At 46.7% G+C, this 13,188-nt stretch overlaps 1 protein-coding gene across 1 annotated transcript in view; it reads left to right on the top strand.

Moving 5' to 3' along the window:
- The first annotated feature begins 6,027 nt into the window (after positions 1-6,027).
- ZBTB10 (zinc finger and BTB domain containing 10) overlaps positions 6,028-13,188 on the top strand; it is a 37,630-nt gene continuing 30,469 nt past the window's right edge. The window contains 5 exon segments of the mRNA XM_062188317.1: positions 6,028-6,207; positions 6,209-6,327; positions 6,329-6,374; positions 6,376-6,429; positions 6,431-7,021. Coding sequence (XP_062044301.1) covers positions 6,028-6,207; positions 6,209-6,327; positions 6,329-6,374; positions 6,376-6,429; positions 6,431-7,021 — 990 coding nt within the window.

Below are 13,188 nucleotides of genomic sequence, written 5' to 3'. Positions count from 1 at the left end.
TAATCACTGCTTTCAATGCCGACATCCCACATCTGAGCGCAGGTTCAAGTCATGCTTCTCTGCTTCCTGCTCTATCTTGCTTCCTGCTAATGCATCTGGGAAGGCAGAGATGACAGCCCAAATACTTGGATCCCTCCCACCCACAGAGGAAACCCAGATAGAGTTCCTGGCTCCTGGCTTTGGCCAGGCCCAGCCATGGCTGTCGCAGCCATTCGGAAAGTGAACTGGCAGATGGAAGCTCTGTCTCTGCCTCTCTCACTCTGTCACTGTGCCTTTCAAATCAGTTAGTAAATCTTAGGTAATTGCCTCCATTCTGTTCAACAGCCTTTTAAAGCACCCTTTATGCTTGTATTCACATATCCGTTTATGGATACACTCTAAGGACCAGGGTGATTTTTGTTTAGCAATGCATATATGTGCAAGGCTTAACAAGGAGGTGCTCAATAAATAATGATTGGATTTTTCCCATATGAGGATTGTTGATTCGATTATCCCCATGTGTCAGCAAATCATTCCTATATGTTGATATGCTAGCCTTCTTCACTTAGCAATAAAGCTTGTACTTATATAATGCTACATAATCATTTTGGTGGCTGCTCAAAAACGCATATAATAAGAATATATTAGAATATATATAAACAACTTCATATTGATAGAAGCTCAAGGATTTTTCCCCCAGTTTTTTAGGGGAAAACAACTTTTTTATAAACAGTGCTTCGGTAAACATCCTTGCATGGACATCTTAACCAGTCTAGGATAACTTCCTAAGACTATAGTTGTCAGATAAAAAGGCTTATGTGCATTTTATGTGCTGACACATAAGGACAAGCAACCTGTCAGAAACCTTGCTCCCATTTATATTCCCCACCGTGTTCATCACCCTGCACCTCTGATGGTTGACAAATTTACCCACTGCTGGTGGTTTCGTGCACATTTCTCACTACTGGCTGAGACTGGTTACTAGTCACCTATCCTAGTCTATTTGGGCTGCTGTAAGAAAATACCACAAACTGGGTAGCTTAAAACAGCAGAAATTTCTCAGTTCTGGAAGCTGGGAAATCCAAGGTCAAGGCACTGGCAGCGCTGGTGCGGGTGAGGGCTTGCTTTTCACAGGGAAACCTTGTGGCTGCACAGGTGAGGGCGGGCACAGGCTCCCACTGGCCTCTTTTAAGAGCACTAACTGCACGCTGGGGAGGGCTCTGCCCTCGTGACCTAATCAGTACTCAGCAGTGCCACTGCTAAGACCGTCATCTTCGTCTTTGGGGCTGGATTTTGACTTCTGGATTTGGGGTGGGGGGGTGGGGGCGGGCGGGGGTGAGGACACTTTGTTTATGAAATGTTTAATCCTTTGACAGAAATTCCCATTAGAGTTTATTTTAAAGGAAACAATATATCCTAAAGGAACAATATATACAAAGTTTTTAAGATCTTCACTAAAGAGTTGTTTATGATGGCAAAATAAACAAACTTGTAAGCAATGATATGTTCAATAATGAAAGATTGGTTAAAGTCAAGCATTCTGTATCTGCGGTCACTAAAATAATAATTATATTAAAACATTAATAACTGAAAGCAAGAACAGTCTAGGATCCAAGTTATAAACACCAACAAACAATTTTAGCTAGGAAAAGAAGAAGACCATGTTTACAGAATAGTGATTAATTCTGGGTACTGGAAATAATGAGTGATTAGTGTTTTCCCTTCTATGAGCAGAAGCAGATCTGAACAAGAAAGTTTAAAATTTAATATAGTTTATAATTACGCAGATATAACAACTGTTAAGTGTATTTTAGTAGTTCAGGATGCCTGCCTTCAACTGGAGGCTATTACTCTTGTATACAGTCTTAGAAACTTCTATCTCATTTATAACCTTAAGCAAGTTGGTTAGTTTTTGTGTATCTGGGTCTCCTCATCTGTCAAACGAGGATAACGATACCTGCTTTGATTTAACTCACAAGGAGTTTGTGTAAACTACATGCTTGCGATTCATGGGGAAGCCACACAGAAAATGGCACTAATATTATTTATACTCAACTACATTGTTGCTTTTAAAATAAATACAATGGAAACATTAACTCGATACTTTTATTTTTCATATAACTAAGGAAAATAAAAAGAGGAAACAGAAAAGGTGACCAGTTAAAATGTGTTGCAAGGGAAGACATAGTAAATGACTCGACATTGACTGATTGCCTACTGGATGCCAGGCTGGGCCTAGGGAAGCAGGGAGCAGAAGACAGTCCCTCTCCTCTCGGCCTTCATTCTAGTGGATGCACCAAGGCCGTGAAGGACAGCTGGACAACGGAAGAACGGCTCAGTCTGGTTAGTGCCGTCACAGTTATGGTGGGGCTGGGTCAAACGTCAACATCAGCAGTTTTACATAGCCTAAAATGACGTTAGGGGACAAACTGGTTGGGGATGCCCCCATTCTTAAGGGGTTCCCCTGGTAAACATAATGGGGAATTCCCTTGAACATTGCAGAACCCTAACAGTAAATATAGGGGCTACAGGGCAGAACAGATCCCTGCTTGCTAGCAGGAGACTGGAAGGGGTGGGGGAATTCCTAAAAACTCCCTTTACAGAGTAGGAGATCCCCTTCGTCACCCAAAGTTCCCTTGTCATAGGGCATTCTGAGAGATCTGTGACTGCTGGCCCCTGAATACTTGTTTCTGGTTTGATCTTCCTTCAGGGTTTAGGGGAAGGCAATCGAGTATATGCAAAAAGTGTACATAAATACCCAGGCGTGTACACACACACAACGTGTGCGCACACCACACACAGATACTGTTTGGCTTTTAGGAGTTCAGTGGACCTGGAATTTAAGTCGTTTGAACCTAGTGTCACTCACCCCTAATCAGTCCATGCTTAAACATAATTCCAGATAGGAGGCAAAACATACGTTACAGATCTAAGAAAAATGCAGTCCTAATACCATCAAGGATTCTAACATTTTTGGTTGAAGTTAGCAATATTAAAAGCAAAACTAACAAGACCAGCAGAAACTTAAACAGTGCCAATTATGTACTAGGGATACAAGATGAGAACCAAAAGATCTGAATTTAAGTGTTGGGATGCAAAACAGGCTTTGAAGTTCACATAAAAATTCTTACATCTATTTTCATTTCCCGTCACCTTAATCCTGGATAAGTAATTAACTTCAGTAACTCTTGTTTTTTTTTTTTTTTTTTTTTTTGTGGAGGAGGAAGTGTGGTGGTTTAAATATATTCAATAAAGTATTTATTTGCAAAGTGCCTAGAATGGAAAAAACTGACCATGGATTAAGGACAAAACATGCTATAATCACATTCCTTCACACGTGGCACTATTGTATATGGCCACAGTATATAAGAATTCTCTTAGGCACATAGTAGGTCCAGGTCACACACTTCCCTGTCTTAAACTTTCCAACAACTAAAATCAAATAAAGCAGGGCAAGGACAACAGTAACAACAACAAAACCTTACAAACTGTGCCAACCTGAGGACCTACATCAAAATGTCAAGCTTGCTGGTCCAGGATGGCTTAGGTGACAAGAAAGATGGGTGACAACATGCATGTTGCTGGAAAAAGAACTCAAAGCCAACATCTTTTTGTGGCAGGGCAGCAGTGTCATTCTCCACATCAAAAATCCATTGAACCCAGGTGGCAGACTTAACGTTTGATCTACAATCTGGCTCCTTCCCACGGTACTAACACTACAGTGAAGTCAGTGCCCATTGCCTCAAATAAACCTATATAATCAATGCATGTCGGTCTGGATGTACACTGATGTGCTTAGTCCACTTAAAATATTAAGAGAAATAATATTTTATATGCTCAGGAAAATTTATTTAATCCTGAAAAATATACCATGTCCCACATTATATATTCAAAGCATTAAATACTGTTCTTATTTTAGAAACAAACATCTCTGAAGAATTATAAAGTTAGAGGGTATTAAAATTGTTAATTAGTGCTCTCTATAATTTTACATTAATATATAAGGTGGGTTAAAGCCTCCACGACAGCCCCTCTCACTGGCAATTGATCGCCTAAAGACTGCAGGCATATTTTTCATTCTTTCTATGCATATTCTAAAGGAATTATTTATGTAAAAAGCCCGTTCTTATCAGCAGCTATCTCCGACATGTTTTATATGCATTTGCGATTCAGCTTCTAGTTGATGCATTATTTAGAGTAAATAAAACACCCCTCCATGGCCTGAGGGTATCTTTTTTTTTTTTGGCGGTGAAACTTGCTTGAACGACAATAACAAAAAATAATTTTTTGACTTATCTGATACTGTAAACTAGCATAAGAGACTAAACACTGTAGAATTTGCTACATGTAGCATCTTTTTTAAAGACTTTTTTAAAAAAAGGGATCAATGTTAAGGGCTCCAAACCGGAGAACCTTTCAGTGAAAAAGTCCACTAGGATGGTCGCCTTGGGCGCTTCACTCCCAGCCCAATCAGTTCTAATCACTCTAAATTCTATATGCAATGTAAACAGTTGGCGTTGCTTTTTTTTTTTTTTTTCTTTTCCAATGAGCCCTTGGTGCGCTGGGGCTGGCAATCTCGGGAGCCGCGCGCCGGGTCCGTGCGAGCAGCCTCCTGCCGCGGCTGGGGAAAACCCTGCCTAATATTTATAACGTTATGACATACTGTAATACTCACAAGGTGGTTGTAGAAGTATAAACACGAGCCGCGCCCTCTGATTGGTTGCCGGTGATGTAACACCCATGTCAATACTTCCCAGTGAACGCACGTGTTCGACCTTTTATTTAAATTTCCATTTCATCACGGCCGTCAAGACACTCGGGGCGGTGCGTTTTCGGCGAGAGGATGGTTGCCCCCGGGGCCCGAGGCGCTTGCCCTGGCATCCCGGGCAGGCGGTGGTCCGCGGCTCGCCACCCCCTCGCCCGAGGGGCGCTCGCCCGCTCCGGTCTTTGTGAGGGGACAAAATAAGTTCACTTCCTCGGGCACCGCCACCCACACCCACCCCACCCCACCCACCCCCAGCAAACGACACGGCTGGAGCGCAGCTTCCCACCGCGCACTTATTTCCCAAAGTCCCAGGTGAACTCGTGGCGAGCGTCCCGGGCGCGGGGAGGTGCCCGCGGGCGGCGGGGAGGCGGCCAGACCCTGACACTCGCCAGCTGTGTGTCCTCCGCGCGGCCCCCGGCCCCGGCCGCACACGCCCGCCCCTCCCCGAGACCCCCAGCCGGCCGCCCGGCCTTTTGTCCCCCCCGCCCCTCGGCCGACTTCCTTCCCCGCGGCCGCACCCCCCGCCCCCAGGCCGGAGGCGCGGCCCGGCCCCTTTCCGGTCCCCTGGCGCCCCCACCCCACCCCAGCCCAGCCCCAAGCCCAGCCCCCCTCCCCCAGCCCGGCCCCCACCCTTTCCCCCTCCAGCGGTTACTGCTACCCCGGTGCATTGTGGGCGCACGGTCCGTTGTTCATTTGCCATTCGACCTCCGCCAGGGCCTGGTCGGACGGAAGCGCTCCGCCGGCTTTATTGTCGGCTCGTTATGTGGCGGAGCCGGGCAGTTTAACGCGCCTCTCGTCCCCAGCGCGTCGGCAGCCGGCGGCGGCGGCGGCGGCGGCGGCGGCGGGACTCCTCGGCGCGCCGGAGGAAGGATATCTGTGTGGAGGGTCGGTGTGTGCGCGCGGCGTAGAAGAGGGGGCAGCGGAGGGTCTCCCCGCACTCCGCCGCTCAACTTCGAAGGCCCCACGCGCCCCGGCTCGCTCCTCGCCTCTCCGCCGCCCGCCCCCTTCTCCGCGCGGGACGCTGCCCGGAGCGCAGCGGGGCGGGGGTGGAGGACGCGGAGAGCGGCCGGAGGCGGCGGCGGCGGCGGCGGCAGCGGACGCGGACGCGTGCGGCAGCCCCGGGCGCGAGCCGGGCGGGAGGGCGAGGCCGAGCCCCGCGAGACCGGAGCGCCGGGGGCGGGGGCGAAGCGGAGGGGGAGCCGCGGGGAGCGCGCGGGACGCGGCCCGAGGCCGGGCGCGAGCCGGGGCACCGGGCGGCGGCGGCGGCGGCGGCTGCGCGCGCCATGTCGTTCAGTGAGATGAACCGCAGGACGCTGGCGTTCCGAGGAGGCGGGTTGGTCACCGCCAGCGGCGGCTCCACGAACAATAACGCTGGCGGGGAGGCCTCGGCTTGGCCTCAGCAGCCGCAGCCAAGACAGCCCCCGCCGCCGGCGCCGCCCGCGCTTCAGCAGCCCAATGGGCGGGGGGGCCGACGAGGAAACGGAATTGGAGGGCCTGGAGCCCCAAGACTTGGAGGCCTCCGCCGGGGCGGCCGCTGCTGCGGCTGCCGCGGCCGCCGCCGAGGAAGCTAAGGAGTTGCTGCTCCCCCCAAGACGCGGGCGGCCCCACCTCGCTGGGCGGCGGTGGCGCGGGGGGGCCCCTTGCTAGCGGAAAGGAACCGTCGGACTCTGGCCTTCCGAGGAGGCGGGCGGCGGCGGGGGTCTCGGCAACAATGGCAGCAGCCGCGGCCGGCCCGAGACCTCGGCGTGGCCCCTGAGGCATTTCAATGGACGAGGGCCGGCGGCTGTGGAGCTGGAGCTGGACGCGCTGGAGGGGAAGGAGTTGATGCAGGACGGCGCGTCCCTGAGCGACAGCACCGAGGACGAGGAGGAGGGGGCGAGCCTGGGCGACGGCAGTGGGGCGGAAGGCGGCAGCTGCGGCAGCAGCAGGCGGTCGGGCGGCGATGGCGGGGACGAAGTGGAGGGCAGCGGTGTGGGAGCTGGCGAAGGAGAGACTGTCCAGCACTTGCCGCTCGCGCGGTCCAAGTCCCTAATGCAGAAGCTCCAGTGCTCCTTCCAGACCTCCTGGCTCAAGGATTTTCCCTGGCTGCGGTATTCCAAGGATACTGGCCTTATGTTTTGCGGCTGGTGCCAAAAGACCTCCGAGGATGGGGGCAGCGTGGACCTGCCCCAGGTGGGGCACGATGAGCTTTCTCGAGGGACCCGCAACTACAAGAAAACCCTCCTCCTGAGGCACCACGTCTCTACCGAGCACAAACTCCACGAAGCCAACGCCCAGGTAGGCTAGAGCTCGCGCCTGCTTCTTTTAGGGGGAAGATTCCTTGGCTAAACCACCCATTTCCCCTGAGCGAGGGCATCGCTCCCGTTGAGAGGGGTGCGGGGAGCCTTCCGCGTGGGGGTTTGGAAAGCCTGGGAACAAGTTTGCAAAAGTTGTGTATGGGGTGTGGGGGGAGGGGAACGGAATGACAATTTTCTAATCGTACCGCTGACTGTCTTTATGTCTTTATGACTGAGATTTCTTTGCTCTTGGGATTGAATCCAGTAGAAGGTTTTGAAAAAGTAGGTTGAAGGTTTTAGCCTAAAAGGATGACTTCGGGTCATGTATTTTATTAGCTGTGATTTTAGCGAAGCCGCCTTATGTTCGTAGACGTTTAGTGTACTGCTGGAAGTCAGATCTGGCAACTCTGTGAAGAGCGGATTAGGCAGAGTTCCCTAAACCTGGCAATACCCCTTCCAAGAAACCATCTAGCCGAAAGAGTTCTTCCATTAGAGCACGATAATGTGAAGTGTCAGAGCTGTATGTAAATGTTGGGGAAGCTATTTGAATAACTCCTTTCTCATGTGAGTAATTTTACTAAACTCGTCTCGGCTGAACTTGTTGAACTTTCTTACCAAGACTTGCTTGTGGTAAACTGTGGTAGCTTTGACCTGTGTGCTTCTACCTAGATTTCTGTGCTGTGAGTCTTCTATAGCCTCCTTTTTCAGAAACGTTCTTGTACATCAGTTTACATTGAGTACTTTAAACTCGGCGTGGGAGATATTTAGTGTGCAGTTTTTTCGGATCAAGTAGTTGATTTGAACTGGTAGGGAATTTTTTTTGACCAAATCCTTGAAAACCCCAAGTCCTTAGGTACAAATCAAGTAAGCTGTTCTTTAGTTATTAGTCCTCGTTTTAACATTTCTAAAGATAGTAGCCTAACCATCAAGCCAAAGATGTTGATCAGCCCCAGTTTTTTTTTTTTTTTTTTCTTTCTGACTTTTACAAAAAGACCCATGATGGTGGATGGAAATCATTCTTTAGTATTGTAGCCAAGTCATTGATTTTAGAAAGTCAATTCTCATATTTGTCCCTTGGTGTGTTGTTTATTGGAGTGATCTTGCGTTCAGCACACTTGTAAGGGAGTTAGTTAGGCACACCAATAACCACACAGACCCAGACAGAAGATTCTCAGAAGTTGGGGCTTTAACTGAAAAAGCATAGGGTTATTATTCCTATATAATTCAGATACAGTTTTGGGTTTGTTTTTTTTTTTTCTTTCCTTGCACATATTTAGTTGCTTAAACCTTAGGAGGAAGGTCACTTAAAGATACAAGCCCCAGAAAGGTTAAGTAAATTGTCCTAAGTCTTAAGAGTTCTGGGTGGCAACTGAGACTAAAGCCTATAAGGAGTGTCGTAATGGAAAAAGAATGGGTTTGGAGTAAATCTGGGTTCAGATCTCAGCTTTCTGCAATTGTTAGCTTTGTGAGCTTGGGCAATGAAGTGAGATAGAGCTAACATTTTTCTTGTTTTTCTGTGTGCCAGACACATTTACTGTGCAAAGTATCTTTGTTTCCATTTTATAGAAGAGGAGTCTAAGGCCTTAAAGGGTTAATTAACATGCCTGGTGTTATTTAGTAAAATATTAAATAGGTGGGGGACCTGTGAAAATTAAAACTTAATTTTTCACATAATGTTGAGTTGGTTATCTAAAAAATTTTAAAGACAACAGAAATGAATTAATAAACAGTGGGCCAGTTAGTCCTTATCAGCACAGTCTCTCGATGTAGGCAAATCTGAATGGGAATGCAAATTATAATTAGCTGCTTCGTGAACCTGAAATCATAGAAGGGGGAATTAGTTGGATAACCTTATGGTAGACTTAGTATGGGTGTATCCTTCTCTAGGCATTTGTCTGGCTCACAATTCATTGGTAGGTGAAACCTTTTTAAAACTTGACCTTAGCTATTCGTTCCCCTTCCCCTTTGAAAATCTCTGCTAATTTAGCGGATAGATCATCTCATTTCTTTTAAGGCATTCTTTGATTAGACTGAAGACAATACAATTTAGTAAGGCGGGTTCGTCTTCAGGCTATCTGTTGGTCCTCCTTGATTGGGTTTTGGTTGTTTCCGCTTTGAATTGATCCTCATCATTTCTATAGTTCCTAAGTAGTTTGGAAGATATCTTGATACCCCAGGTACCACCTTTGAATCTCTTTGTCCTGTTAATACTCTGTCTTACTCCTTTGGGCACTGTTGGTGTTTTTTGTTTTTGTTGCCCTAACTACAGCCCTTGATCACCTGTAGGAGGCAGTATAACACAGCCTGTAAGAGCATTCTTGGGCGTGAGGTTGGGGGGACTTGGGTCATGATCTTTCCTGGCAGGCAAAGTAGTTAACTTCTAGTTTCCAATGCAAAATATATGGGCCAGCACACAATGGCTTAGTAAATTACAGCTATTACTTATTGTCATTTATTTTAATTGTAGTTAGCTATCTCACTGTCACTGGTTTGTCAGGTTTGTAGCCACTGTCTCATGGAATAACTCTTGTTAGAGACCAAGCCAGTTCTCCATTTTATACCTCCTGGGACTTTGGCCTTCAGATTCTTTGAACATCCTGAGCCTGTTTCTCATATCCTACATGAAATTTTCCTCAGCTTTTCAAAGAATACCTTGCCTTAGCGTTCTCTTAGCTTAAAAACATTGAAATGAGTTTTGGAATTCTTCAGACAGGAGTTCAATTTGAGCTAGAGGTAGTTTATTCATTCTCATTTCTCTTTTAAGGAGACCTGTATTTTAGAGGAGTTTGGACAAATTTTAGTGTGTCACCAAGGATTATAGTTCTTACATTTTCTATTAAAAAAAAAAGCCTTGATGGTGACCTTGAAAAGATTTGAGCACTCTTGAGAAGATTATTATTTGAACAGTAGTTATAAAGCACTGCTCATGGGAAACTTTTTTCTTATTATTTGAGAGGTAGAGCTAGAGACAGAAAGAGGGAGAGACTGAAAGGAAGGTCTTCCATCCACTGGTTCACTCTCCAAATGGCCGCAACAGCTGGAGTTGAGCCGATCTGGAGCCAGGAGCTGCTTCCCGGTGTCCCACATGGGTGCAGGGGCCCAAGGAATTGGGCCATCTTATACTGCTTTCCCAGGCCATAGCAAGAGAGCTGGGTTGGAAGAGGAGCAGCCCAGACGACACTAACTGGTACCTGTATGGGATGCCGGTGCCATCACGCCGGCCCCCTCATGGGAGACTTTAAGCATGCTTTCTGATCTTTGTTCTGAGCCTTCTATTTCAGAGGTGTACCTCCATTTGTAAGGATAATAAGGTATAGTTTTACTTTGAATAACAACTGTACCTTCAGAGTCAGGTTTGATGATTTGCTCTCAGAATTTAACCATTTTGCCCAGAGGACCTTAAAATGGCTTTATTAATAGTGATTACGACTGTATCTTGGTCCAGACCCCTTTCTACCCAGTTGTGAAATTTCCATTGCCTAAATCATGCATCCTGTCAACACTTACAGTTTACTAAACCTAAAACACACACCTAAATGTATTGTTAAATTTAGTTGATGTTTCCAGAAATTCAGACAAGTGATCTGATTGAAATTACTGATCAGACTATGTCGATGTCAGTAGCTGGAGCTGACAAGAAGCTGAGGCCAATCTATCATCCTCCTTGGCTTTAGGCAGAAGTAAGACCCAAAGGTTGATTGATTGGTTGTGTTTAAGATTTATTTATTTAAAAGAGGGCAAGACAGAAGAGAAGTATTCCATCTGCTGGTTTATGCCCCAAATAACTGCAACAGCCAGCACTGGGCCAGGCCAAAAACAGGAGCTGGGAACTTCACCCAGCTCTCCCACTTGGGTGGCAGGAACCCAAGCACCTGAGCTATCTGCCTCCCAGGATGCATTAGCACAAAGCTGAATGGAAAGTGGGATAGCTGGGACCCAAACCTAGGCACTCCAATATAGGATGCAAGTATATTTCAAGCAGTAGCCAAACTTGCTGTACCATAACACTCAGTCTAGGTTGGTTGGTTGGTTTTTAACAATTTAGGAAGAAAGTTTGAAAGACCTCTGAGAAGGAAAAGTAGATATTAAAGATGAACCTATGGCCTATGGCCTAATAATTAACCTATGGTTATTATGGAATAATTAGTATCATTCACTCATTGTGTATGATTCAATAAGAGATGTTTCATTTCCCTTGTGTTTTTCAAATTTTTGGTAGTGTCTGACAATATTGTCTACCTAGGATTTGCTTCTTTAACCCTCTAAAATTTTGCTTGTTGGGTCTAAGGCACTGGAGATGAAAACCTTTAAACTGATTTTTTTCTTTTCCTTCAAGAAACTTGTAGTTCAGTAAGGAGACACAAACATGACAATGAGATTAAACAAACGCCATGGTGGAAATGTGTTCAGCATGCAGTAAAAGGAAGGGACTGAGCGGTTCTAGTTGCAAAGGTTGAGAAGCTTGTAGACCAGGCTCTTGAACCTTGTGTTAAATGAATAAATGTTGATGACAAGGGAGGTGGGAACAACATCCTGGAAGTTGGAAGCAGCATGAGGAAAATGGAGAAATGGTGTCTTGATGTGCCTGACAAAAATGGATACTTTGAGCAAGATGAAAAGAATCAAGCTTGAATAGGTGGCTAGACTCTAGTCATGGAGGTTTTCTTGTCAAGCTAAAATGATTGTATTTTATTCTGTGAATAAATGGAAACAGTTTTAAGCAAGGGAGACTTGTGACCAAATATGTGTGTGCTGCTGTGTAGAGGCACCAGTGTAGTGTTTTGTGGGTTTAGAATTTAAGAAAAGAGAAGTATTAGAGTTCATCAGTATCACTTAGCAAGAACTCATTTGCCGGCCGGTGCCGCGGCGCACTTGGCTAATCCTCCGCGTGCAGCGCAGGCACCCAGGGTTCTAGTCCTGGTCAGGGCGCCAGATTCTGTCCCGGTTGCTCCTCTTCCAGTCCAGCTCTCTGCTGTGGCTTGGGAGGGCAATGAAGGATGGCCCAAGTGCTTGGGCCCTGTACCCGCATGGGAGACCAGGAGGAGGCACCCGGCTCCTGGCTTGGATCGGCTGCTGGCCGTAGCGGCCATTTGGGGGATGAACCAACAGAAGGAAGACCTTTCTCTCTCTCTCTCTCTCTCTCTCTCTCTCTCTCTCTGTAACTCTGCCTATCAAAAGAAAAAGAAAAAAAAAAGAACTCGTTTGCCATCACATTAGCTGTAGCCTCATTCTATAAATTGAATTTGACTTTTTCTAAAATTTGAAATTAGAAGTAGAAGTACTGTTTTTCTCTCAATATGTAACCCACTGTAGCAAAGCTTACATTTATTTGAGTGGCAGAGGGAGAGAGGATGTGCAGGCAATAAGATAAATATTGATTCCATCCATTGGTTTACTTCCCAGATGCCTACAACAGCCAGAGCAGGGCCAAATCCAGGAGCTGAGAACACAATCCAAGTCTCCCACGTGGGTGGCAGGTACCCAGTTACTTGAGCTATTACTGCTGCCTCCCGGGGTCTCCTTAGCAGGAAGTTTGGGGTCAGGAGCCCAAGCTGGATAGCCAATCCAGATTATTTCAGCATGGGACATGGACATCTTAACTGCTGGGCCAGCGGGATACCCCAGTAATAAAGATTTTGATGTCTTTAATGATTTTAATTTACACTTTGTGGTGGAAATTTTTTTCCTGCTAATTTATTCATTTAAAAAAAATTTTTTTAGCTTTTAACAGATTCAATATAATTCATAGATAAAATTATAAGAATATAGTGACAATTCTTCCCTCCCCTTGATCCTCCCTCCCTCTGCCTTTTTTTCTTGATTTTTAAATTTACAGTCTCCTTCTGTAGCATTCTTTTTTGTTTTTAAAGATTTGTTTGTTTATTTATGTGAAAGGCGGAGGGAGAGAGATCTTCTATCTGCTGGTTCACCCCCAAAATGGCCTGTTTGGCCAGAGCTGGGCCAATTCGAGCCAGGAGTCAGGAGCTTCTGCATCTCCCATGTGGATGCAGGGGCCTAAAGACTCGGGCCATCTTCTACTGCTTTCCCAGGTATATTAGCAGGGAGCTGGAACGGAAGTGGAGCAGCCACTTCCAAATGGTATCCAAATGGGATGCCAGCGCTGCAGGCGGCAGCTCTGCCCTCTGTACCACCAAGCCGGCCCCCATA

Source organism: Lepus europaeus, chromosome 4 (assembly GCF_033115175.1).
Source record: "Lepus europaeus isolate LE1 chromosome 4, mLepTim1.pri, whole genome shotgun sequence".
Classification (NCBI taxonomy): domain Eukaryota; kingdom Metazoa; phylum Chordata; class Mammalia; order Lagomorpha; family Leporidae; genus Lepus; species Lepus europaeus.
The sequence above is the reverse complement of the archived record's forward strand: the minus strand, read 5'-3'. Positions and strand labels throughout refer to the sequence as shown.